Source organism: Pongo abelii, chromosome 18, assembly GCF_028885655.2.
Source record: "Pongo abelii isolate AG06213 chromosome 18, NHGRI_mPonAbe1-v2.0_pri, whole genome shotgun sequence".
Taxonomy (NCBI): Eukaryota; Metazoa; Chordata; class Mammalia; order Primates; family Hominidae; genus Pongo; species Pongo abelii.
Window position 1 is genome coordinate 84,048,083 of NC_072003.2, and position 26,866 is coordinate 84,074,948.

Genomic DNA, 26,866 nt, shown 5'->3' on the forward strand with positions numbered 1-26,866 from the left:
CGGGCTCAAGCGATTCTCCTGCCTCAGCCTCCCAAGTAGTTGGGATTATAGGCACCCACCACCATGCCCAGCTAATTTTTGTATTTTTAATAGAGATGGAGTTTCACCGTGTTGGCCAGGCTGGTCTCGAACTCCTGACCTCAGGCGATCTGCCTGCCGCGGCCTCCCAAAGTGTGGGATTACAGGTGTGAGACACCACGCTAGGCCCCATTTTTCTTTTGCGCAGGCTGGAGTGCAGTGGCACGATCTCAGCTCACTGCAGCCTCCGCCTCCCTAGTAGCTGGGATTATAGGCATGCGCCACCATGCCCAGCTAATTTTATTTTATTTATTTTTTTTTGTATTTTTAGTAGAGACAGGGTTTCACCATGTTGGTCAGGCTGGTCTCGAACTCCTGGCCTTGTGATCTGCCCACCTTGGCCTCCCAAAGTGTTGGGATTACAGGCATGAGCCACCGTGCCTGGCCCCCATTTTTCTTAAATAAAGGAGAGAACAGGATTCCAGACTTTAGGAGCCCTGGTGAGAACACAGCCAGATCCACTCCAGAGGCAGCCGAGCAAGAAGCCACTTCCTGTCACCAGGTCAGTGTCAGAGCAGCCGCTCAGCTGACGAGGAACTGACCGTGCACTTGCTATTTCCCTAAGGAGAGGTAGGCCTGGCCTGGACTTCCAGCTTGAACTCTGCAGACAGGACCTAAGGGGTCCCAGCCTTCAGAGTTGTGTGGGACAGGCAGCTTGTCAGGGAAGGTGATGCAGGAGGTGACGTTGAAGAGGGTGACTGTGAGTTCTGAGAGGATGTGTCTGTTAGTGCTGCTTGCTGCTCTGCTCCTAGAATCCCATGGGGACCTCTGAGCCCGGGGGCTGCTGTGATCAACTAACAATGGCTTCCATGGGCATGGGATGGAGAGCGAAGGCATGCATGTTAACTGTCCCCCACCCTGAGTGGCAGACCCGTGGGAGAAGGAAGCTGGGAAAATTACTAGCAATCAGCAGCTTATTAAGCACTTAGAATGTGCCAGGCACCATGTTAAATGCTTTTCCTGCTCTATCTCATTTAATCCTTAAACTAACCCTAGGAGAGAAATGCTATTATTATTCCTCCTTTAGATGGTCAGCACCATGAGGGCCATAATTTTCTAATCTGCATTGATTAATGCTGTGTTGTCAGCACCTAAAAATAGTACCCAGCACGCGGCAGACACTCAATAAGTATTTGCTGGCAAATAGATTAACTCTCATTTTGCGGATGAGGAAACTGAGGCCCAGAGTGGTAAGGAACTTACTATCTCAGGGAAAAACAGAAAAGTCTCCAGGACACAGAGATGTGTGTGTGACTGACAGTGGCAGCAAGTAACCAGAATGAATCTGCAAGCAGCTGTGTGTGTGCCCTTCCTGCGGCAACAATGCTGGGAGGGCTTTGATCCGAGTTGCTTTGTTTTATATATGAGAGATTTGACGGGTCCAAAGGAAAAGAGGCTCACACAGGGTTACCTGCTGAGCCTGGGGTCCAGCCAGGTTTGCAACCTTGAAATCCTAAGTCCCTGAGCCACTTCTTTTCCACAGTTGTCAGAGAGACACGCAATCAGGTCCAGCGTGCCTTGGAGGAACAGGCTGTGGGCAATGCCAGCCTGGCTGGGGACCTCAATGGCCATTCTGTTTGAGAGTAACTCTGACCCAACAGACCCCATGACAAGAGTCAGCTCAGGCAAAACTGTGATGCACAGGGAGCCTCCTACCTGTTTCCCTCCCTCCTTCTCCATCGCTCTGTCTGGGGGGCTGGTGTCTTCCTTTCATTCCAATCAAACATGATGTCTAAAAAGTGTCTGAACCTGATGAACGCTATGGTATAAATGACTACAAAAAGGCATTCATTTCTGAATGATTTCTATTTTAACAGGAATCAAAGGCTCAAGACAAAGAACACCTCTCTAAATGGCAGAAAAAGTGTCCATTTCCAAATGATTTCTGTTTTAACAGGAATCAAAGGCTCGAGAGAAAGAACACCTCTCTAAATAGCAGAGTGTCTACCACCATCAGCAAAAGCTACAATGTACAGGGCTTTACGTACCAGGCACCGTTCAAAGTAGTCAGCCTGTATTCATTCATGTAATTCTCACGACAGCTCCATCAGAGAGGAATAAGCGCTTCATTTAGAGATGGAGAAACTGAGGCACAACAGAGCTAAGTTGCTGGCCCAGTTCACACAGCTGGGGAGTAGCCAGGTCAGGACTCCAATCCAGGCAGAGCAGAGAGAAAAATACTGGGAGGAGGAAGTGGGATGTTACAGCTGAGGAGAGGTCTTTTTTCCTTAATCTGATGTTAGGGACCACCCAAGCACTGGGGCCAGACGCCCACCGTGGTTCTGCGCATTTGCTGGTTTGGTGATCTGAGGACATCTGTTGCTTCTTGTCCTCTGGTCTAACAGTTACAAGCGTACAGGAGCATGTGAGCCAAGCATCCCGCGTGCAGACGTGATCTGGCTTGGCCTGCAGGCCTGCTCTTTCATGCCAGGCTGCAATTTTTTGAGATTACTCAACCTTCGGAAGGGAAGCTGGGCCAAGGACAGACCTTTGGTAAGAAGCACGGGGTGTTTAGAGAATCAGCCCTCCTCCTCCTCCTCCCAGCCTCCTCCCCCAGGAGACTCGGACGTGGAAACACCCAGCAGGGAAAATTGCTGCAGCAGCAGGTAGCAGTTATTACGGGATCTGGACCGCCCCTTCCAGGCCCAGCTGTTCTCTGGGAAAGCCTGGCAGCAGCTCTCACACCCTCTTCCAAATGGTCTTCAGAGGGAGACAGAGATGCTCCTCGCCCCGCCTGTTGTTAGTAACCACTGCAACCTCCTGTGTCCCAGGCATGGTCAGCTTGCAGCCCTGGGGGCGGCTTCTGGTGGGCTGGTGAACTGGTTAACTGGGCACTGGCATAGACAGCCTGGGTTTCTCATCCTGGTTCACGTGCTTACCAGCTGTGTGATATCGGGTGAGTCATCTAATCATTCAGAACCTCAGTTTCTCCATCTGTAAAGTGGGGAGAACAATAGCATTGACCATAGGTTACTGTGAGGATTAGACAGGGGAGGGAGCAGAGCAGTTAGCACAGGGCCTGTGCATGAATTATGATCAAACTAAGCCTAACTTGCCCAGGCCCCGCCCCATGTTTTTGCTATTCTGGGCTTCCAGATGGTGTGCCTCTTTCACTGGGTACTCTTCTGTGACATTTGTTTCCGGACAAAGGTATTGAGGATGAAGATAACCTAAGCCGGGAGTGGTCGTCTTTGTTAACAGTGGCAATTGTTCCACCCAGGAAAGAAAGAGAGAAAGAGAAAGAGAGAGAGAGAGAGAGAGGGAGGGAGGAAGGAGAAAGGAAGAAAAAAGGAAAGAAAGGCACCATGTTGGGAAGAGAGTCTGCAGAAGAAAGGAACAAGCTTTTCTCCTGCTTTTGGAACAAGAGGTGGCCCACATTTTCATTCTGCACTGGGCCATGCAAAACATACAGCTGGCTGGCTCCATCCGATGGTGCCCGAATCTCAGAAGTGACAGTGTTGAGCCGCTGTTGGGGGCACCAATTAGGGCAGGCTTCCAGGGGAGAGGCATGGTTTAGGGTCTTACAAATATGCAGTCCTTCGGAGCCAGCAATTCCCCTTCACTGTCAGAGATGTGCGCATGGATGTGTGTGCAAGGATGTTCACCATGGCATGATTCATAATAGAGACGCCAGCTGGATGCCCAACAATGGGGGGAGGTCAAGGGCACAATCCATACTGAAGGATCAGGCACAGCCATTAAACATCATATCACAGACAAGGACTTACTGACATGTGAAAAACTCACGATATTTGCAAAACGGGGAAAAAGTCAGCTCCCAAGGAGTGTGCACTATAGGATCTCATTTGCATAGATGTGCCGGGAATATTCGCAGGAGAAAAATATTGAGCTGGTTTATCCTTAAATGCCAATAGCTGTTCTCCTCAGATGGGTGATGTTTTCCTCTTCTGGGCCTGTTTTCCAACTCTCTGCACTGAGGACACATAAGTGTCCTCAGTGCACTGAGGTACTGTGGGGCAGTGGCCAAGGCTAGGGCTGCAGACACTGGAGGCAGACTCCCTGGGTTCAAAGCCCAGCTCTGCTCCTTACAAGTTCTGGGACCTTGAGCAAGGGATTTAACTTCTCCAGGACTCAGCTTCCCCATCTGCAAAGAGGGAAAATAATGATACCTTCCTCAAAGGATCAAGTTATTAACTCACCACGATAGGGTCATTGCTGATTTACTTGTTTGGCTCTCTTCCTAAAACCCCTGAAAAGTTTCTTCTTTATATCCCTGGCACCTACCACAGTGCCAGGCACACAGCAGGTGTTCCTGAAAAGTCTGCTGAATGAACGAAGGAGGGAGTGCATGAATTCATGTAAGGACGGAGATCCACATCCCAGGGTATAGAGATAGTATCAAATGAGTTAATACATGCAGAGGGCTTAGAGCACTGTCTAGTGCTTAGAAAACTGGAATTATCATTATGGCAAAGAAGTTATGTTAAGAGGAAAATGTTGAGAGAACAATATGAACCAATTTTTTGAATGATGTAGAAATGAGTGTTTGTTTTATTTTGTTTTGTTTTTGAGACAAGGTCTTGCTCTGTCACCCAGGCTGGAGTACAGTGGCACAACCACAGCTCACTGCAGCCTTGACCTCGTGGGCTCGAGCAATCCTCCCACCTTAGCCTCCCAAGTAGCTGGGACTACAGATGCATGCAGCCATGACTGGCTAATTTTTAAGTTTTTTTTGTACAGACGAGAATCTTGCTATGTTGCCCAGGATGGTCTCAAACTCCTGAGCTCAAGTGATCCTTCTTCCTCCCAAAGTGCTGGAATTACCGGCATGAGCCACTACACATGGCTGTTTGGTTTCTTGTTTTGAACTTTTCTGAATTGAGAGTAGTTGAGTACAGCATACATTACTTTCATAATTTGGGAGGACACAAAACGTTACTGAAAGAAAAAGAGTGAGAGAGTGGTTCACAAACTGCTGCTGGGGAACGCAGGGTGAAGGCAAGTTAGCCGAGTCCACACCCTTTTCATGTCAAGGTCATGTGTGGATGAGCTTGTCTTAGGCCCTTACTCCGGCCCCCATACACCAGGTTGCACGTTCTCATTCATAATGAACACAACACCCGGAAGGCCGATATCGATGCTGAGTTACAGGCTCTTAAAATATCTACAGCGAAATCTCTTGTTAAGTAGATAGATAGATAACATAGATACCCATATATAGAGGTGCATGTATCTGTTTATCTATATGAGAGTTATAGGCTCTTAAAATATCTACAGCTAAATCTCTTGTTAGACAGATAAAGAGATATGATAGATACCCATATACAGAGGGGCATACATCTATTTATCTACCTATATCTATCTATCACGAGTATCTTTAACTCTAGCTGTAAAAAAGAATATGTCCAACTCTTGGTGCTCCATGTATCGCCCTAACACAGGACTCACCACGATAGGACCATTGCTAATTGACTTCTTTCCCTGTCTTCCTAAAAGCCCTGAAAGTTTCTTCTTTGTATCCCTGGCATCTACCACAGTGCCGGCCACACAGCAGGTGTTCCTGAAAAGTCTGTTGGATGAATGAGAGGTAGTGCATGAATTCATGTCAGAACAGAGATCCACATGTCAGGGTACAGAGATAGAACAACAGGAGGATTAGCTTTGTCTGGGGTGGGGACAGGTCCAGGAAGGGTCAAAGATGGGCAAGTAAGGCTTGGAAGGGTGAATGTGTACAGTCCCCAAAGAAAAGGGGAGAGAGAGAGAGAGATGGGGGACAGCAATCCAGTCAGTGAGAACATCATTTAAAGATCCTTGGCTCACACCTGTAATCCCAGCACTTTGGGAGCCTGAGGCAGGCAGATCACCTGAGGTCAGGAGTTTGAGACCATCCTAGCCAACATGATGAACCCCATCTCTACTAAAAATACAAAAATTAGCCAGGCGTGGTGGCGGGCGCCTGTAATCCCAGCTACTCCGGAGGCTGAGGCAGGAGAGTCGCTTGAACCCAGGAGGTGAAGATTGCAGTGAGCTGAGATTGAGCCATTGCACTCCAGCCTGGGTGACAGAAAGACTCTGTCTCAAAAAATGTATAAATAAAATAAATAAATAAATAAAAAATAAAGATCCTGTAAGTGGGCTGGGTGTGCTGGCTCACACACGTCATCCCAGCACTTTGGGAGACCGAGGCACGAGGATCGCTTGAACCCAGGGGTTCAAGACCAGCTTGGACAACAAACTGAAACCCTGTCTCTATGAAAATCAAAGAAAAAAAAAATAGCCAGGTGTGGCAGCCAGCACCTGTGGTCCCAGCTGTATGAGAGACTGAGGCAGAAGGATCACTTGAGCCTGGGAGGTGGAGGCTGTAGTGAGCACTACACAAAAGAAATCGCTGATCCTTCAGCAGCCATTTCCCACTCCAGCAACTCCCCGCCCCTGGCAACCACTCATCTACTTTCTGTCTCTTTGGACTGGCTTGTTCCAGACATTTCACATACACGGAATCATGCAATGTGTGGTCTTTTGTGTCTGGCTTCTTTCACTAAGTATTACATCTCCAAGGTTCATCCCGCTGTAGCATGAGCGAAGTGTGACAATTGATAGATCGATCGATGAAGGTTACATTCATTCATTCCATATATATTTACTGAGCACCTACTGTGTGCCAGTCTTGGGGGCCCAGTCAGGAATAGAACTAACAGTAAACCCTGCCCTGGAGGGTTTCTGGTAGGGAGGAGAGACAATAAACCGAATAAACCCGTACATTATTTGGAATATTAGACGCTGATAAGAGCTCAAGTGAAGCGTGCGGTTGGAAGTTGGGTGGAGAGAGAGGGGATGTGACTTTAAGCAGAGTGGTCAGCAAAGGCCTCGCCGCAGGGTGGCCGCAGGGACGCTCCCGCTCAGCCCGGAAGGAGGCGAGAGGCGCGGTGCCCGTCCCGGCGACTCTGGGCCAGCAAAGACGTCCCAGCGCACGCGTCGGTGCCTCGAGGCCCGGGACCCTGCGTGTCTGGTCCCCGCCGTGGCCCTGCGTCCGTGACGGTGGGTGGCACCAGGGAGGATTTCGCGCGGCGGGGCTGGGGCCTGCCTTTGAAGGGACGGAGTCGGGCGTCGTGGTGGGGTGGACACCGGGGATCCCCGGGGCGCGGACGAGGGGGGCGTCCACCCCTCGAGCTCACCCCACGGCCCCCCGCGTCCCGCCCTCGGCCGCAGGCCCCGCCCCGCGCCGCCCGGCCCCGCCTCCCCGCGGCCGCCGCCATTGGCCGCGCGCGCCGCCTCCGCCCTCGGCCTCGCACTTCCTGGCGGAGCCATGGCTGCGCAGCGGGCTGGCCGGGGGTCTCCCGAACCCGGGCACCGCCGCCCCGACCGCCCGGCCCCGCCGCCGGGGCTGTGCCCGCCGCGTCCGTAGCGCGTCCTGCCAGGTGGGCTTCCGCGCGCGCCCACCCTCCAGCTCGGGACCGCCGGGAAGCCGCGCCCGGCCGGGGCGGGGGGCTGGCGGAGATCGGGAGGGTCCCCGGCCCCCGCGAGTCGCGACTCCCCTGCGCTCCTTGGTACCGGGGCGGGCGGGTGGGCGAGTGGGGGCGCTGCGTCCCGGGGAAGAGGCCGGGGGAGGGGCCGCCGCCCCCGCAGGTGACACAGGTGCGGCCTGTGCGGACCGCCCCGCGCGTGGCAGGTGAGTGGCCCCCGCCCCGGGCCGTCCCGACTCCGCCTCCTCGCCGCCGGCTGGAGCCTGCTGGGCGGCCGTTGCGCTGAGTTCCGCCTGGGCTGCAGGGTCCGAGCGAACGACAGCGGCGTCCCCGGAGACCCCGCCGGCGAGCCGGTGTCAGCAGCGTCGCTTTCTCCAACGCTGAGGTCGGGAGGGAGCTTGGGGAGGAGGCTCTCTGGGAAACCCCCGGCCGGACGGGGCCTGCGATCCCCTGTTTACTGGAAGACCTTTTCCAGTGACTTGGGATTGTCACTGTGTTTGGGGGTGGCCTTGACCCTCTACCTGCTTCCAAAAAGCGTCGGAGTCCGCTGACGTCCAACACGGGTGGAAATCAGACCCCACCCCCACGCACTTGCAGGAGACAGCAGGGAGCCTCCGGCCCCGGGAACTCTCTCTAGGTATCTTGGCCTAGAAAATAAAGCGTTGAGCGTTAGAGGGCCTGGCTGAGCCCGGGCAGGCTGCCTGGGGCGGTGGAGAGAGAGGGCACCTGCTGCTTGCTGCTCTGTGACCTTGGGCAACCCCCCCCCCAACCCGGGGCACCCGAGCGCCAATTCTCAATGTGGGAACGACGGTGGCACCTGTTTCAGAGCGTGAAGGTTGATTGAAGTCGGGTCCGCGGTGGGCACTGCACGAACGCTGGGTTTCTTCTCTTCCCTCTCTGGGTTCTCCAGCATCCTAGGGGCAGTCAGGAGGGCCGGGGGTGGGAGCAGCTTGTCATTATCACAAAGTTTCTAGTTTGTCGAGAGGAATCTAGTTGCCCCTTCTCTCCCTAGGGGAGTTGCTCGGGTCCGCGGTGGGCACTGCACGAACGCTGGGTTTCTTCTCTTCCCTCTCTGGGCTCTCCAGCATCCTAGGGGCAGTCAGGAGGGCCGGGGGTGGGAACAGCTTGTCATTATCACAAAGTTTCTAGTTTGTCGAGAGGAATCTAGTTGCCCCTTCTCTCCCTAGGGGAGTTGCACGGGACGGATTGTGCCCGAATTCATTCCTTCCATGGGAACACTGGAGTGCCCTCCCTGTGTCCCCAATTATCTAAGAACAGTGCTGACTTCTTGTCACATTGTTCTTTATTAGTGAAGACTATTTGTTCGATAGGTAACAAACTCTTCTCATGAACTCAAATAGCAGGGGAAAAAAAAATCCTCTTTAAAACCTTCGTCTCAGTATGTGACTTGTGCTAATATTAGTTGGCAAAGTCCCTTCTCTGTGTTCCTTTCCATCTTTGAAGCACCTGCCCGTTCCCCGCCTCTCCTGCCCCCACACACACCAAAGCCTACCTCTGTCTGCAGTGATCCCCCACCCACGAGCCAGGCAGTGTAGCCTAAGAGTTAAGAGCATGCACACTTCCCTGAGCTGGAATCCCAATTCTGCCAGTTCCCAGCTGTGTGACACCGGGCAGCTTATTTCACCTCACTGCTCTCAGCATCCTCCAGTCACAGTGCTGGCCTCATGGGGTTGCAATGGGGACTAAGTGAGTGAAGATACAGAGAAGCACTTGGGGACAGTGTGTGTCTAGAATGTACTGTGTACCTGGTAGTCATCACTGTACCACATCCTCATCTGCATCATGATATTTTTAAAGTGTGATACTCTTGAACCCGGGCCTCACTCAGCAGCGTGTCATGGTGATGGATCCAGGTTTTGAAGCTGGACAGACCCAGTCGTGATTCTCGGCCATTTACTAGCTTTGTGACCATGAGATCAGTATCCTCATCTGTGAAATGAGATAAGCAATATCAGCCTGGCCAAGTATAATCTTTGTGGGGGTTAAATGAGATGGCACATGTAAGTCCCTTAGCTTGGTTTGAGGGCTGTAGTCTGGGCTCTGAAATGATAACTTATCATTATAACCTTGATGTAGCCAAAAGGTAATTATTTGTAGGAAGTGAACTAAATGACATATCAGATTTTAGATGATAAAGGAATGCGAGTTAAATGTTCTGTCCAATTCTAACAACCCAGTGATTTCTCAACTCAGTGTAAAAGAGTTCTTTGTAGTGCACGGTCCTCCCTCCCTCCTTCCTCCGTGTGACTGTTTTCACTGTCATCCTTGGTATCTGCTAGCAGGGCCTGAAATTAATGAATGACCTAGAGTTATGACTGCATGCTCAGAAATCCTGTTCTTCTCCTAGGGCTGAAATCTCTTTAATGATGGAGGGAAGCAGGCAGACACGAGTGTCTCGGCCATACAAGATCAGCGAATCATCAAAGGTCTGTGAATGTTCACTCACCACCTATGCAAATTGCCTAAGAAGTGTGATCCTTTTTCTGATTCACTCATTTCTAATCACAGACTGATTTTTTTGTCATTGGTGTTGTCAGTCTCCTTAATGACAAGTAAAGGTGGAAACGGGCAAGGAGCAGAAATTGTCATAAAATCAGAGAGTGGCAAGTATGAGGGATGTTAGAGACACTATGGCCAGACGTCTTTGTTTTTCCATATGACATTCCAGAGCTTTCTTTTTGTGACAACTTGACTCATTCGTTAATCCAAGGAGGTGGATGGGACAGCAAGAAAACCGGGATTCCCATGTCTGCTTGGGGGTCAAAAACTCCAAGGACAGATCCATTGAGAACTCAGCCTTCTACCTTAAGGTGAGGGCAACACACCGTGTACCCGGACTCCAAGGGCCTGGAGTCCTCTTCTCTGGTCATGATTCCCTGGGACCCAAGAGCAAGTGAGGGTAAGTTCCCCAGAGCCAGGCTACTGGGGGAGTTCTAATTAGAAATATGTAGCCTGTTCCTACCTGCCACATTAAAATCCAAGAGCCAGACCCGGCTGCTATACTTGCCACAAACTCCTGTCCCCACAGCTGCTATTGGTAAAGAGTGAGGGAGCCATTGGTATGAGGTTCCTGGTAACCTATCTCCTCATTATAAATATTCGTAATGCCCTCTGTTCTTTAGAGGTATCCCTTTTGGAGATTAAATCTTATGGTTGCCTCAGATCATGGATTCTCAATGAGTATGATATTGCCCTGAAGTGGGAGAAAATTGGTTCTTGGGAAGGTATAAGGAATTTTACTCCTTTTATGCATAAGACACAATTATACATACAGTACATGAGCAGACATACAGTGCATCTGTGATGTTAAAATTTTGCTGGGAAGGCTATTAGGGAAAAAAATCTTAAAAGCCTTCTTGGGGGGCAATAATGAAAAAAGATACAGAAACACTTCTTTAGATGAAGGGAGCTGGGAGCAGCCTATAGAGTTGAGAAAAAGGGGAAAAAGAGATTCTACAGATTCTAAAAGAAAAACTGGCTGTCATTTTCAAGAGAGGTTGGCTCTCCTGAGATATGACCTCCTGTTCTCATGTGAGTTCGCCAAGAAGGTTCCTGCCAAGCCCAGCTTTATCAAATGTGAAAACCCAGAGAGGTCTCGCCACTCGCTCATAAGGGCTTTGTTTTGGAGCTTGGCTTGGGAGACACTGCTGCTTTCTAAGTTTGACAGCACTGGAAGTTTTGTCCCTTAATGCCAGGACCCTGAGTTTGTTTCTCTCTGAACTGAATCTCTTAGGACTAGGGTTCTGTATCACTGGATGATGTTTCTAACTTTTTTTTTTTTTTTTTTTTTTTTGAGACAGGGTCTTGCTCTGTCACTTAGGTTGGAGTACAGTGGTGTGATCATAGCTCACTGCAGCCTCTACCTCCTGGGCTCAAGTGAGCCTCCCACCTCAGCCTCCTGAGGAGCTGGGACTACAGGTGCGTGCCACCACGCCCAGCTAGTTTTTGTATTTTTAGTAGAGACAGGGTTTCATCATGTTGGCCAGAATGGTCTTGATCTCTTGACCTCGTGACCCGCCCGCCTTGCCCTCCCAAAGTGCTGGGATTACAGGTGTGAGCCACCATGACTGGCCTGTTTCTAACTTTTTATTTTTAAAAAGTGTACCTATAAATTTCTAGACGTTAAACACACCTATGTTACCAGCACCCAGATGGGCAAAAAACAGAATACTACGAAACCCTCCCAGTTGTTACACTCAAGATAGTCGCTGTCCCAACCCCACTGCTGTGGTTTGATCTGCTTTTGAACTTTATCTAAATGGGATCTGAGATCGGGTTCTCGTGTGTGGTTTCTTTTGTGCAACATTGTGCCTCTGAGCCTCACCCATGTTGCTGCATGTAGTTTGTAGTGGTAGGTTGTGCATTCTCAGCATGTTGGCGTCTTCCCACCGTGTGGTCACAGTGTCTGTTCACGTGTCTGCGCTAAGATGTGTTGCTCAGCCAGGCACAGTGCCTCATGCCTGTAATCCCAGCACCCTGAGAGGCCGAGGTGGGACGATCTCATAAGCTCAGGAGTTTGAGACCGGCTTGGACAACATGGCTAAACCTCATCTCTACAAAAGATACAAAAATTAGCCAGGCCTGGTGGCATACACCTGTAGTCCCAGCTCCTCAGGAGGCTGAGGTGGGAGGCTCACTTGAGCCCAGGAGGTAGAGGTTGCAGTGAGCTATGATCGCACTGCTGTACTCCAGCCTAAGTGACAGAGCAAGACCCTGTATCAAAAAAAAAAAAAAGTGTTGTTCCATGTTGATGCTAAATTCTTTTTCCACATCTAATACCCCGTACCTGCTGCCTCCTCCCAGGTGTAAGCCCCTGAGCACCTGAGTTTCTCCCTCTGCTTGGCCTTGCATCTGATTAAGGCAATAAAATAGGAAATAGAGAAATGAACAGGACTCATATCATCAGAGAATGCTGTGGATTGGAGCTTCTAAGTTACCTGAAATGCAGAAACTCTGTTACCAATGTCCCTTTATAATTGGGAAATCGGCCAGGCGCAGTGGCTCACGCCTGGAATCCTAGAACTTTGGGAGGCTGAGGTGGATGGATCACTTGAGGTCAGGAGTTCGAGGCCAACATGGTGAAACCCCATCTCTACTGATATATATATATATATGTGCCGGGAGCGGTGACACCTGAGCTCAGGAGTTTAAGACCAGCCTGGCCCAAATGGCAAAACCCTGTCTCTACTAAAAATACAAAATTATCCGGGCATGGTGGTACATGCCGGTGGTCCCAGCTACTCAGGAGGCTGAGCAGGAGAATCACCTGAACCTGGGAGGCAGAGGTTGCAGTGAGCCGAGATCAAGCCACTGCACTCCAGCCTGAGCAACAGAGGGAGGATCTGTATCAAAAAAAAAAAAAGGGAACTCGTGTGCCTGTGTTTTTGGAAAGTTGTCGTCTATGCAGCTGTGCTAAAACACCAGAAGCAGATTGCAGCTGATTGTACCCGGGTAGGGCATCACTCCAGCCCACTTAGAACAGAAACCCAGTTTTGGAAACAACACTGCTCTTGCCCCCTGCCCCAGCTCACTGGAGCTGGTGTCTCCCCTCACAGGCAGCCATTCACTGGAGCTTTCCCCAGTCCCGCCCCCTGGGCTCTTTCCCTTTTGACACTGCAGTCTGGGGTTGTGTGTATCTCCATGTAAGCGTGGTAGGGCCAGCACCCTCACCAGCGTGCAGACAGCCAGGGGCCCCGGGTGGCAGATAGCCACCTCATGCCCTCATGTGCGTCTCTCAGGCCGCTAAGCCTGTACTATGACTTGATCACCTGCCACTGTAGTACTTTTTAATTTCCTTCCTTCAGCTCGCACCCAAGAGGGGCCTCCGGTCAGTGTCTGTAGAAGCACTGACCATTCCTGCGTAATTAGAAGCTGAGGCCTAGCACGGTGGCTTAAACCTATAATCCCAGCACATTAGGAGGCTGAGGCAGGAGGATTGTTTGAACTCAGGAGCTCAGGACCAGCCTGATCAATGTAGTGAGACCCCATTTCTACAAAAAATAAAAGTAAAAAATAGCTGGATATGGTGGCACACACCTGTAGTCCCAGCTGCCAAGGAGGCTGAAGCAGAGGGATTGCTTGAGACTAGTTTTGTTTTGTTTTGTTTTGTTTTTGAGATGGCGTTTTGTTCGTGTTGCCCAGGCTGGAGTGCAATGGCTCACTGCAACCTCCGCCTCCAGAGTTCAAGTGATTCTCCTGCCTCAGCCTCCTGAGTAGCTGGGATGACAGGCGCCCGCCACCACACCCAGCTAATTTTGTATTTTTAGTAGAGACGGGGTTTCATCATGTTGGTCAGGCTGGTCTTGAACTCCTGACCTCAGGTGACCTGCCCGCCTTGGCCTGCCAAAGTACTGGGATTCCAGGCGTGAGCCATCGCGCCCGGCCGAGCCTAGGCGTTTCAGGCTGCAGTGATCTCTGATCTACTGTTGCATGCCAGCCTAGGAAACAGAGCAAGACCCTGTTTCTAAAAATGAGAAAAAATTTAAAAGCCCAGTGTAGGCCAGGCTGGCTCTCTCTGTGAGTAACCAGGATAAATAGAGATCTCCACGCGTGTGACCTGTGAACCGAAAAGCCAGCCTGGAATGGAAGAGCGGGAGAGCCTGCCCTCTGAACTCAGAAGGAAATGCCAGGTCGGATCTGTTTGGCAATCCTCCACAGGCTGTGAGAATGTGGCCTGCTCCTGTAACATGGACAGAGAAGTTGCTGTCGGAATTGACTGGACGGGGAAATAACACAGGGAAATAAAGGGTCTCAATGACAAATGCATGCATGGCAACAAAAAGAAGATTCAAAAGGGAAGAAAAAAATAAAACCTACTGCTGTAGGACACATGTTAAGAAGTAACTTTTAAGAATTCAGAGCCTGGGCAGCTCAGGGAGACCCTGTCCCTCCAAATTATAAAAATCAGACAGGCCTGGTAGTGTGTGCCTGTAGCCCCAGCTACTCAGGAGGCTGAGGTGGAAGAATTGCTTGAGCCCAGGAGGTCAAGGGCAACATAGTGAGACGTCGTCTCTACAAAAAATTTTTTAAATTAGTCAGGCATGGTGGCACACACCCGTAGTCCCAGCTACTCAGGAGGCTAAGGTGGGAGAATCACTTGAGCCCAGGAAGTCAAGGGTGCAGTGAGCCGAGATTGTGCCACTGCACTCCAGCCTGGGCAACAGAGTGAGACCCTGTCTCAAAAAAAAAAAAAAAAAAAAAAAAAAAGTTGAACCACATAGCTGCTAATACCTAACAGCCCTCGGTCAGTTTTCCTCCTCCTCCGACCACATTTCCCTCTTCAGGCTGAGTGCCCAGCCAGTTCTTTACCTCAGTCGCCCTGGAGTAGACCAGCTATCTATGTGATAGTTTTCAGTTACCTGTTTGTCCCTATGTTGAATTCATTTATTTATTTATTTAGAGACAGGGTTTCTTTTTGTCGTCCAGGCTGGAGTGCAGTGGCACAATCATGGCTCACTGCAGCCTCAAGCTCCTGGGCTTCAGCGATCCTCCTGCCTCAGCCTCCTGAGTAGCTGGGACTACAGGCGAATGCCAGCACGCCCAGCTAATTTTTAAACATTTTGTTAAGACAGGAATCTCGCTATGTTGCCCAGGCTGGTCTTGAACTTCCTGGCCTCAAGCGATTCTCCCATCTCAGTCTCACAAAGCATTGAGACCACAGGCATGAGCCACCATGCCTGGCTTGAATTGTTGTCTTGTTTGGTTTTGGGTTTTTTTTGGTTTGTTTTTTGTTTTTTCTTGTTGTTTTTGTTTGTTTTGTTTGTTTGTTTTTTGTTTTTTGAGACAGACTTCTTGCTCTGTCTCCCAGGCTGGAGTGTAGTGGTGTGATCTTGGCTCACTGCAACCTCCATCTCCTGGGTTCAAGCAGTTCTCCTGCCTCAGCCTCCTGAGTAGCTAGGATTACAGGCACATGCTACCATGCCTGGCTAAATTTTGTATTTTTAGTAGGGACAGGGTTTCACCATGTTGGCCAGGCTGCTCTCAAACTCCAGTAGCCGGGCTGTCGTCCCAGCTACTCAGGAGGCTGAGGCAGGAGAATCACTTGAACCCGGGAGGCAGAGGTTGCAGTGAGCTGAGGTTGTGCCACTGCACTCCAGCCTGGGCAACAGAGCAAGGCTCTGTGTCAAAAAAAAAAAAAAAAGAAAGAAAGAAAAAAAGAAATTATATTAATAAGAGAAGGAAGCAAAAAAACACATGATACACATGGATACTCAGAAACACCTGTACTTCCTGCAGTGCCCTCTGATGCAGCATTTTATTTCTTGTTTTCTTCAATTTCATTTTGTTGAAAATGCTGGTCAGGACCCACTGGGTTGGACCAGGCTGTGCCGTTTCTGATGTGTCTTCTCTGTCCAGGTATACCGCTGGGCCGACCACTCAAGCACGGTGCTGCAGCGGCTGAACGAGCAGCGTCTCCGCGGCCTCTTCTGCGACGTCGTCCTGGTGGCCGATGAGCAGCGTGTGCCAGCCCACCGCAACCTGCTGGCCGTGTGCAGCGACTACTTCAACTCCATGTTCACCATCGGCATGCGGGAAGCTTTCCAGAAGGAGGTGGAGCTGATCGGCGCCTCCTACATCGGGCTCAAGGCCGTGGTGGACTTCCTGTACGGCGGGGAGCTGGTGCTGGATGGCGGCAACATTGACTATGTCCTGGAGACGGCTCACCTGCTGCAGATCTGGACGGTGGTAGACTTCTGTTGTGAGTACCTGGAGCAGGAGGTGAGCGAGGACAACTACCTGTACCTGCAGGAGCTGGCCTCCATCTACAGCCTCAAGCGCCTTGATGCCTTCATCGATGGCTTCATCCTGAACCACTTCGGCACGCTGTCCTTTACGCCCGACTTCCTACAGAACGTCTCCATGCAGAAGCTGTGTGTCTACCTGAGCAGCAGCGATGTGCAGCGGGAGTGTGAGCACGACCTCCTGCAGGCTGCCCTGCAGTGGCTGACGCAGCAGCCCGAGCGCGAGGCCCACGCCCGCCAGGTGCTGGAGAACATCCACTTCCCGCTCATCCCCAAGAACGACCTGCTGCACCGCGTCAAGCCGGCCGTGTGCTCGCTGCTGCCCAAGGAGGCCAACTGCGAGGGCTTCATCGAGGAGGCCGTGCGCTACCACAACAACCTGGCGGCCCAGCCCGTCATGCAGACCAAGCGCACGGCGCTGCGCACCAACCAGGAGCGCCTGCTGTTTGTGGGCGGCGAGGTCTCCGAGCGGTGTCTGGAGCTCAGTGACGACACCTGCTACCTGGACGCCAAGATCGAGCAGTGGGTCAAAGAGACGCCGCTGCCCGCCCGGCGGAGCCACCACTGTGTCGCGGTGCTGGGGGGCTTCATCTTCATCGCCGGTGGCAGCTTCTCACGGGACAACGGAGGGGATGCAGCCTCCAATCTTCTTTATAGGTATGACCCCCGCTGTAAACAGTGGATCAAGGTGAGATTCAAGCCAGATTATTTCTTTTCTCTTGAGGACTCTCGGTTTCCTTAACCTAGCCTTGACTTTCCTTACCTCTCTGGGGTCTTGACGACTATCCTGCTTCTGAACGAGGTGTGACAATAAAGTGACGAGCAGCACACCCCGGGCCTACGCCCTGGACAGGGAGAGGGAGAGCCGACCCACCCCTTCGAGGGCTCCGTCATCGTTCAGAGCAGCGCTGCCTGGCGGGGCTTTCTGTGCAGGTGGAAGGGTCTGTCTGTACTTCCCAATACGGTAGCCACAGCCACATGTGGTGACTGAGCACTTGAAATGTGGCCAGTGCGACTGAAGAAGTCAGTTTTCACTTTTATTTCACTTTAACCGATTGATGTGGAAGTGTATGTGGCCACACGGGGCGTGGCTACCCTATTGGACAGTAGCATGGATCTAGATGTTTGATCCGTGGTTCAATGTCCCCAGGTCCTGGAGTCTCTGTGGGGCTCCTCTGGAAGCATTTTGGGAGATAGTCTAAGGAGGCCACTAGTGCTCATACCTGGCCCCTTGGGCATGTATTGTGGCCTGATTCTGGGAAGAGCGTGGGCCTTGATGTCAGACCTGGGGTCTCATCCCAGCCTGGCTAAGTCATAGCTAGGAAATTTCAGATTCTTGTCCTCTCCACATTTTGGATTCCCCTTCTGGGAATACATGAGGGACAGGGAGTGCAGTAGCTCATGTTGATTGGCAAGCCCCTGGCATAGGAAAGGTGTCTCCTTTCTGCTGGGAGCGCTCTCCAGCCACTCGCTCCCCGGGACAGTCCGTCTCAGCCTTTATACTCACACCTCAGCATCGCGCCCAACTCAGTGCTGTTCTCAGCTCAAAACTCAGTCAGAATGGACTCCAGCTGACCTTTTGATTTTACTCTCAGAAATCTGAGACTGCCCTCCAAGGTCAAAGTCTTACCACTGGAAAGGGTCCCTGGCTTTGGAGCCTCCTCCCTGAAGCCTGGTAGCAGTGGCAGCCTGAACCTCGCCTCCTGCAGGAACTTGCTCTTGCTCCCTGTGTGTTTGGCTTGGATTCCTTTAAAAAAAGAAAAAAAAAAAAAAGTTGGCTCTTCTACTTTTTTTTTGGAGACAGAGTTGTTCTGTCACCCAAGCTGGAGTGCAGTGGCACGATCTCGGCTAATTGCAACCTCCGCCTCCCAGGTTCAAACAATTCTGGTGCCTTAACCTACCGAGTAGCTGGAATTACAGGCATCCGCCACCACGCCCAGCTAATTTTTGTATTTTTAGTAGAGACGGGGTTTCACCATGTTGGCCAGGCTGGTCTTGAACTCCGTGACCTCAGGTAATCCACCCACCTTGGCCTCCCAAAGTGCCAGGATTACAGGTGTGAGCCACCGCGCCTGGCCTCTTCTGTTTAATTTCCTGTCGAATGCCACATCCTGCTCTGTTAACACAGAGTGGCAGAGCAGCACTAACTTTACAAATCTGATGCGGGGAGAGGAAAGATGAATTTTTATTTCATAAAGCCACTAGATCAGTGATTCTGACCCCTGTGACCCACAGAGTTCCCATGCAAGCAGCTGACCACATGACCAGACAAGTTCGGGGGTTCAGAGCATCTCCATCCCCCTTTTGGGGACTCAGAGCGTCTCCATCCCACTTTTGGGGATTCAGAGCATCTTGGTGAAACCTCAGGGGCTCAGAGCTCCCGCCTGAAGAAGCCCTCTTTATTCAGGGGCAGTTCCCTTTCCCAAACGTTCTCCAGGGCTGTGCGTTCCGCAGACACATTTGGGAAACGCAGTGCCAGATGTTGATGCTGTCCCGGGTTCGGGGAAGGGAAAGTACAGGTATCTCACCTCCACAGGTGGCCTCCATGAACCAGCGCCGTGTGGATTTCTACCTTGCCTCCATCGAAGACATGCTGGTGGCCGTCGGCGGCCGGAATGAGAACGGAGCGCTCTCTTCGGTAGAGACGTACAGTCCCAAGACTGACTCCTGGTCCTATGTGGCCGGCTTGCCAAGGTGATCTGGGGCTTGGTGGAAGGTTCTCCAAATGGGATGTTTTTAAGGGACATAGTTCAGTCCACGTGCCTCACTTTCTGGACATGTTGGCCTCCAATTCCAGGAATGAAATCTCTCTGCCTTGTTAGGAAGAGCGGGTACACCATGAGGGGTGGAGGGCGTGATGGTTCACAGTCCAGGCTCCGGTTTCAGACTTAGGGCAAGGGTCAGCTCTGCCGCCACGACGGACATCCCTCCATGGCTGAGTCTGTGTAGTTGCTGAGTTTCAGAGGGTGAGGGCCTGACCTGAGGATCTCCCTGAGCCTGGGCAGGAGGAGTTCAAAGAGATGGGGGTATCTGTGCTAGATCTAAGCCTCAAGCATGGGTCTTCACCCGCTCGACCTTTAGTTCCTCATCTGTAGAGGGAGATGATAATCATACCCACCCCACAGCACTGTTGTGCAGAGCAGATGTGGTGCTGCTTGTGAAACCTGCGTCCACATGCAGGGAGTGCCCCAGGGTGGCCGCCTCACCCTCCTCAGTCTCCCCTGCATTCCGATGTGCATGTATCGAGCATTTATTATCTCCATGGGATTAGCAGAAGGTGCACACCATTTTCCCACCAGTTCCCTGTTGCCGCACCCAGCAGTGCACTTTCTGAACCAGTCTCTGCTGTGGAATACATCCTAAGAGTTAGAAGTGTGTGGGGTAAGCACTCGTGTTTTTGTTTTTCTGAGACGGAGTCTCTGTCGCCCAGGCCAGAGTGCAGTGGCGCGATCTCGGCTCACTGCAACCTCCGCCTCCTGAGCTCAAGCAGTTCTGCTGCCTCAGCCTCCTGAGTAGCTGGGACTGCAGGCGCCTGCCACCATGCCCAGCTAATTTTTGTATTTTTCGTAGAGACAGGATTTCACCATGTTAGCCAGGCTGGTCTTGAACTCCTGGCCTCAAGAGATCCGCCCACCTCAGCCTCACAAAGTGCTGGGATTACAGGCATGAGCCACCGCACCTGGCCATATTGATCCTTTCTTATTCACTAAAGGCCCTGGTTTACATCAGGGTTCCCACTTCCTGGCACAGTTCTTTGGGTTTTGAGGAACACAAAGCAACATGAATCCACCATTACAGCATCACGCGAATCATTTCACTGCCCTAAACCCCCCTGTGCGCACCCTGTCCATCCCTCCCTCCCCTCTCCCCACAGCCCCTGGCAGCCACTGGTTTTGCTGTCTGTGGTTTTGGGCGAAACTTTTCCCGAGTGCCAGCACAGTGAGAATTGGACCGTATGTCGTATTTCCTCTTTGATGTGTGATTCATCGGGTGCGTGTGTGCCTGCTAGCTCATTGTTCTAGTCGTTTCCAGCCATTGTGAAAAGGGTGATGGTCCTGTGATTATTCCCATTTCCCAGATGGGGCAAGGGAGACTCAGAGAGAGTGGAGCTGGGTTCTGGCCCAGGCGGCCTAACTGCAAAGCTGTCCACTTCCCCGCCCTGCCCTGCCCCGCCATTTCTTTGCTAATGACGGCTACTGTCTATAGAGTGTTCGTGGGGTGCCCACTCCCTATATTCTTAAATCCTCATGGCCCCCTAAGATGGCAGGCCGTTCCCCGGCTTGGGGAGGGTAAGCCTGGCACAGCCCTGAGCTCTCCCTCTGTCTCTGCCCGTCGACCCTGCAGGTTCACGTATGGCCACGCGGGCACCATCTACAAAGACTTCGTGTACATCTCGGGGGGCCACGACTACCAAATCGGCCCCTACCGCAAGAACCTGCTATGCTACGACCACCGGACAGACGTGTGGGAGGAGCGGCGGCCCATGACTACGGCGCGCGGCTGGCACAGCATGTGCAGCCTGGGTGACAGCATCTACTCCATCGGGGGCAGCGATGACAACATCGAGTCCATGGAGCGCTTTGACGTGCTGGGCGTGGAGGCCTACAGCCCGCAGTGCAACCAGTGGACCCGCGTGGCGCCGCTGCTGCACGCCAACAGCGAGTCGGGTGTGGCAGTGTGGGAGGGCCGCATCTACATCCTGGGCGGCTACAGCTGGGAGAACACTGCCTTCTCCAAGACCGTGCAGGTGTACGACCGCGAGGCCGACAAGTGGAGCAGGGGTGTCGACCTGCCCAAGGCCATCGCTGGCGGGTCCGCTTGTGTCTGCGCCCTGGAGCCGCGGCCAGAGGACAAGAAGAAGAAAGGCAAAGGCAAGAGGCACCAGGACCGGGGCCAGTGACCCCAGCTGCGCCTCCTGGGACCATCCTCACCGTCACCTTCCAGGGCTCTGTAGACCAGCAGCAACTTCTTAGTATTCTGGAAACATTATGTACAACTTAGCAGCTTTTTTTACTTTTATGATTCTTGGTATTTCTATGATATCACAGTAATCAATTAAATACTATCTGTAACTTTACATATCTTGCTTGAATAACTAACCCTGGGCCCAGGCAGTGAGCAACCCCTTGTATCTTTGCAGGTCTTTGCCCCGTGTTACGATTCCTCATGGGTCCTTGCTAACCGTCCCCCTGAGAGTAGCTGGCACGTGGGTTACACAGAAATTTCTGTAGTGAAGCTTGGGGCCTCAAAGGGGTCTCTTAGGTCACCTAGTCCAAGCCTCCCCAAACCTGGCTGAACTTTTCAGAATACAGATTCCTGAGCCCCGCTCAGAATTATGGAATCCAAAATCACCAGGAACGGGGAGGAGGTGGTGCCCAGAAACTGCATTTTAACTGGTTCTTGGAATTCTGGGTATTAGCCACATCTGGGAATCACTGGCAAGGTCCAGTGTGTTTGTTTTGTAAATGAGTGCACAGAGACCACCCATGAGGGTGAGTGAGTGAGTGACCGGGGCCACGCAGCTCGCTGGACTGTCAGGTGAGACGTGGTGACTTCCCGCTGGGGAGCTGTTCTCCATATCAGGTGAACGCTGTCTCTGAATAATTCCATCTTTCCTCATTGGAAACCTTCTTGAATTCTAAAACGTTACAGGTAACCAAAAACGAAAAAACGTGTGAAGCTCTTTATAAATATTTTTTTGTAATTTGTGCATTTTTTTCCTTTTTTTTTCCTGAACCCACTGTCTTTTATATTACTGATGTACTGAGCTCCCAAATCTGTTTATTTCTCAGGAAAGAAAAAGTGAGCGCTATGGAATTTGCCATCGTTCTCTATGACTCTATCTTGAGGCGCTGTTGAAAGTTCCTGCACAGAGGAGCACATGTGGATCCCTGAGAAGGCAGTGGAGGGCTCCCTAACTCCCACGCCAGGTCCTGCCCCAGTTTTCTGCTTCTAAGTAGTTTCGTGCTGCTGGGCAAATTCTCGAACAAGTCCATGTGTTCCCTCATCCACCCCCTTAGCCACAGGATTAGACGGGATACCCTCCAGGCTCCTCCCTGGTGATAGGGCCATTCAGCCTCTGAGCTGTTCATACCCGCATGGCATCCCCTTCAGGATGTGGAGGTGGCCTGCACTGACTCCTGCAAACAGTTCCTAGAGCAGGTATCAGGGTTGCTTGCCCTTTAAGAGGGCTCTTAGCTGCCCGAGTGGATGAGAAACGCGCAGAACTATGGGAGGATAGGAGTGTGATGGGTTTTAAGCATGAGGCAAGGAAGACATGAATGAGCTGTACCTCACCCAATATCTGATGGCAGAGATCAGTAAACTTCAAGATGTGCTTCATCTTAAATCCTAGTCTAACACCAGTCTTCCTGCAGACAGTTCCGAGAGCAGGTCTCAATGTCGCTTGCCCTTTAAGAGGGCTCTCAGCTGCTCGAGTGGTTGAGGATCAATGTGTTAAGATTGATATTAGACTAGGAAAAAAATCTTTGTTAACTTTTATTTCCATTTCTTCTGCTTCTTTGCTGCCTCTCCTTTCCCTTCCCTTCAGGGTTTACTGTGGTTCTCACTGATCTGTTTATGTAGCCATCCAGAAGAGATGAGAGCATTTTGGGGACTGAAAGCTTCAATAGCCAACTTATTGCCCTCCGTGGTTAGTGAGGAGGGCAGTCTGCATATTCAGCTAGGTAGTTATTTGCATGTGAAGTCCCTGGAGGCTTACAAACTGTTGAGAGGTTCTGCAAGACACACAAACAAACAGACCAAAAGGCTGGCAACTCTTCTTGGAGCTCTGCAGCATTCCAGTGTATGAAAGGTTCTGAGAAGTCTCAACCCAGAATTTCCAAACTTCTTTGAGCCTAAAACTCGTTTGTCTCATACCTAGTCCCAGACCCCCACAAAACATGTTTTGCAGAACTTCTGCCAACTTTGGGATAGCTTACCCCCTTCCTATTCGGGAAAGGTTTTATTGCTTGTAGACCCCTCAGAAGGCAGGGTATGGTGTACATGGGCTGTTCTCCCCATCTCAGCCTGGGTCATGAACAAACGGGCAGTTGTTTGGCCTGAATCTCGGGGCAAGTTGGGGAGACCACATAGAAAGACTCTGTGAGTGATTTGGGGAGTGGGATGTCTTTGACCTTGGAGAGAGGAGAGTCATTGGTTTTTCGCCTAAGCCAGCTCTTTTATGTTTTGCTTCTGGGACTTGTCCCTGGAAATGTGTGAGCTTCTGGCCTCTATTCTGATTTTCTTGTGCCTCATGAGTTACATACGACGTCCTGCACCTAATATTTTGTGATGTCTCTCCTGATACTATTAAGGTGGTTTGTAATTTACCTGGCTTAAAATCTAATATTACTAAGGTTGGGAGCTCTCCTTTAAAGGAAGGATAAACAAGTTTCATCTTGTGAGCCAACTTCTAATATTTGATGGTGGCTACATTGTGACAAGAAAGGTTTTTGAACTTGTTGGGTCAGTGGATGGGCACAAGGGCACCCAGTGGTGGTACCCGGGCCAGGTTTTTGTTACTTGTCTTTTTAAGTTGAAAATTCACCCTACTGTGCAGTCTAACTGAAAATGGAAGAGACCATGCCTGGGCAACATGGCAAAACCCCATCTCTACAAAAAAATTACAAAAGATTAGCCAGGGATGGTGGGGCATGCGGTAGTCCCAGCTACTTGGGAGGCTGAGGTGGGAGAATCACCTGAGCCTGGGAGGTTGAGGCTGCAGTGAGCTATGATCACACCACTGCACTCTAACCTGGGTGACAGAGTGAGACCCTGTCTCAAAAGAATAAAATGTTTTTTAACTCAGATGGGCAGAGTTTGGGCTGTACCTATGCAGTGGCCATTTGGACTGCACAGCACGATAGTGGGGTTTTAAACTAGAATGATGAAGGCACAGGTGCTTGCAGGCTGCCATTTTGAGATGGAAACAGCCACGTGTCATCATGTTAAACTGTCAGTGTTTCAAGCTGTTCTGCTTGAATTTTGAAGACACCTGGATCTTTTTTTTTTTTAATATTTCAAAATAAGCATGGCAGGCTTCTATTGAGGTTTTGGCTTTTCTCATTTCTAAAGAATTAGAGTTGTAACTTCGTATTAGTTGTAAGTTTGGGGTTTGGTCCTCACCCAAGTTGGAAAGCTGTTTGCTTAAGACATAAATGTATTATAATAATAGAAGGGAGGGAGTAGAAAGCTGATGAACCCTTGTTACTTATAGCAAACTTCCTGCTGTTTAAAATGCACAGAGATTATTTTATCAACTGTGCTTAGCACGCAATTGGTATTTTTATTGTTCTGCCATTTTATTGAGGCTATCAAATGGGACTTCAGACCTGGCTCTGAGCAGGACCACATGTGTGTATTTATATTGAGTGCCCTCACTCATGATAAGGTGACTTCACGGAGACCCAGAAACTAACCCTAAGGGGTGTTCAACTTTGAAGTGGCATCCAAATGCTGAGGGGAAGTGGTGTCCGTCCTCTGAGGTCTAGGGTCCTACTTTGTGAGCTCAGGTGTGTTCACCTGTGGTTCAGTGTACCTCAGCCCCTAAGGCAAGCGATCGTTCAGTGACTTGCAGCAATGTGGGAAGTGAGGGGACCCCTGCCACACCCTCCACCACCCCCTGTAGAGTCACTGACCTTCATCCTTCACCGTGGTCCTCCATGGTGCAGCAGCATCTCATGGGCCTTGTGGCTCTCAGAGCTCGTGGTTGGAACCCCGTCCACTGGTCCCAAACCTGGAGGGGCAGCTGCAGATGAGGTTTAGACCTCCTGGTGTTTCCGTGGATTCTGAGTGCCCGGGAGGGGAGGGGAGGGGGTGGCATCCTGGCCTCCAGGATAAATGCCTGGAGTATAGGGCAGTGCCACGGGCACTTGGAGACCCTGTCCTGCGCATCTGCCAAGCCTGGCAGTTTTTAGAGTTTTTTGAAATGTTTTGATACTTTTTGATACAATTTGCTAATAACTGTTTTGTAGAATGCCTGCCGGGGTTTTCCACCTCATCCCTTTCCTCCGGCCCCTTGATTTGTGCTGGACAACAAATGGCAGCACCAGGACCTCGCCTCGTGTGGCTTTGTCTTGGATCTTGCCCTTCTCCGTCGCTGATGCGATACAGCTCTAGAATTTCGTGAAGTTGCATGCAAAGTTGCGTGCAGCCCGTGGGTATGACTGTCTCAGGCCCTTAGCTGATTTTCCAAGAGGAAACCTTAACCCCCTTGAGAGGGTCTGTGTTTCTTCTAGAGCTCCTACCTCAGTGGTGTGCACAGAGTTGGAGAGACACCTGAGGGCTGGTCCACGTCTCACCTTTGCCATACGGGTCATTTCTTGATCAAATATGTGACTGGGGTCCTGGTTTACTCCCGTCCACCCTTTCTTTTAAAGTATTCTTAACATGAAATCCACAAAAGCGGAAACAATGAACCATTCTTGCACTTTACAGAATCGTTGTCCTTAGCTTTAGAGGTTGTTAATTTCTTGTTTTTAACATGAACAGAATGTGTGGTTCTGAAGGTGTGTGGGGATCTGAAGAAATTGTCCTTTGGGGCCGGGCGTGGTGGCTCACGCCTGTACTCCCAGCACTTTGGGAGGCCAAGGGGGATGGATCACTTGAGGTCAAGAGTTTGAGACCACCCTGACCAACATGGCGAAAACCCCGTCTCTACTAAAATACAAAAATTAGGCAGTCGTGGTCACCTGTAATCTCAGCTCTTCGGGAGGCTGAGGCAGGAGAATTGCTTGAACCCAGGAGGCAGAGGTTGCAGTGAGCTGAGATTGCGCCACTGCACTCCAGCCTGGGTGACAGAGTAACACTCTGTCTCTAAAAAAAAAAAAGAAAAATAAGAAAAATAAAAAAAGAAATTGTCCTTTGGTTGCCTTAGTTACCAGAGTTGAATGAATGTACACGTTTCGGTAGTGGCGGGGGCAGAGTGGGTAACCCCTTCCTTGTCTGTTTCCTTTGAGAAAGGACACTCCACCTTTTCAAAGTTACTTAAAGCCATCTTTACAGATTGCTTGTAATGTAAGGAAAGAGTCCTGTCCTTTGGATTGATTGAGGTTAAATCATCAACCACTAGGCTCCTTTCAAAATCAGCGAGATATTTGATGATTAAGTGATTCATTGGGTATGTTCTGGCTACTGATGTTACTGAAATCTGCAATCGTGTATGTTTTTTAATTTGTTGCTTTTGTATTTGTAATTTTATGACATTTCGAAGTTTCTGTGTCTTAACTCTTTTTAATTAATTTTCTGCACGTTGTTTTTTTCTCTTTGTTTTTAATTCCATACAGAGTATTCAATTCTTGAAACACATTAAAATAATTTGCTTGCTAGGGTATGGTTTATTTTATAATTACATTCCTAGTCTTGTGTGGTTATTGTAATGATGTCTGGTCCTAATTTCTCTGCCCGTATGAAAAAGAACCCCTTGCATGTTGATCCTAAATATAATTTGGAAATTAACCAGACTTCCTTTTAGTGTTGTGGGGAGGCTGGGACATTTCAATTCTGCTTTCATTGTGTTTCTAATTACTGTATTTTGCCAGGAATTTCATTCAGATCCTTCATTGCAGGGCTAAGTCCCCGTGACCTGAAATGAAACTATTT

At 50.6% G+C, this 26,866-nt stretch overlaps 1 protein-coding gene across 5 annotated transcripts; it reads left to right on the forward strand.

Moving 5' to 3' along the window:
* Positions 1-6,883: 6,883 nt before the first annotated feature.
* On the forward strand, positions 6,884-26,592 carry KLHL36 (kelch like family member 36). 5 transcript variants are annotated; one of them, XM_009251005.4, is made up of 5 exons: positions 6,884-7,077; positions 9,871-9,949; positions 15,879-16,952; positions 18,801-18,958; positions 20,609-26,592. In XM_009251005.4, the coding sequence occupies exons 2-5, from the start codon at positions 9,887-9,889 to the stop codon at positions 21,162-21,164; spliced, it is 1,851 nt and encodes a 616-aa protein (XP_009249280.3). In that variant the 5' UTR covers positions 6,884-7,077; positions 9,871-9,886; the 3' UTR covers positions 21,165-26,592. The 5 variants fall into 5 exon arrangements, with proteins under 5 accessions (XP_009249280.3, XP_002826755.3, XP_009249279.3 ...); XM_002826709.6 differs by lacking the exon at positions 6,884-7,077 and adding an exon at positions 7,288-7,457; XM_009251004.4 differs by lacking the exon at positions 6,884-7,077 and adding an exon at positions 7,646-7,708.
* Positions 26,593-26,866: the final 274 nt, after the last annotated feature.

Excerpts from the sequence above, each read along its gene's own strand:
- KLHL36 (XM_009251005.4), top strand. The coding sequence starts at position 9,887 with ATGATGGAGGGAAGCAGGCAGACACGAGTGTCTCGGCCATACAAGATC. Across the intron at positions 9,950-15,878 it reads AGATCAGCGAATCATCAAAG|GTATACCGCTGGGCCGACCA; the intron begins GTCTGTGAATGT and ends TTCTCTGTCCAG. Across the intron at positions 18,959-20,608 it reads TATGTGGCCGGCTTGCCAAG|GTTCACGTATGGCCACGCGG; the intron begins GTGATCTGGGGC and ends TCGACCCTGCAG.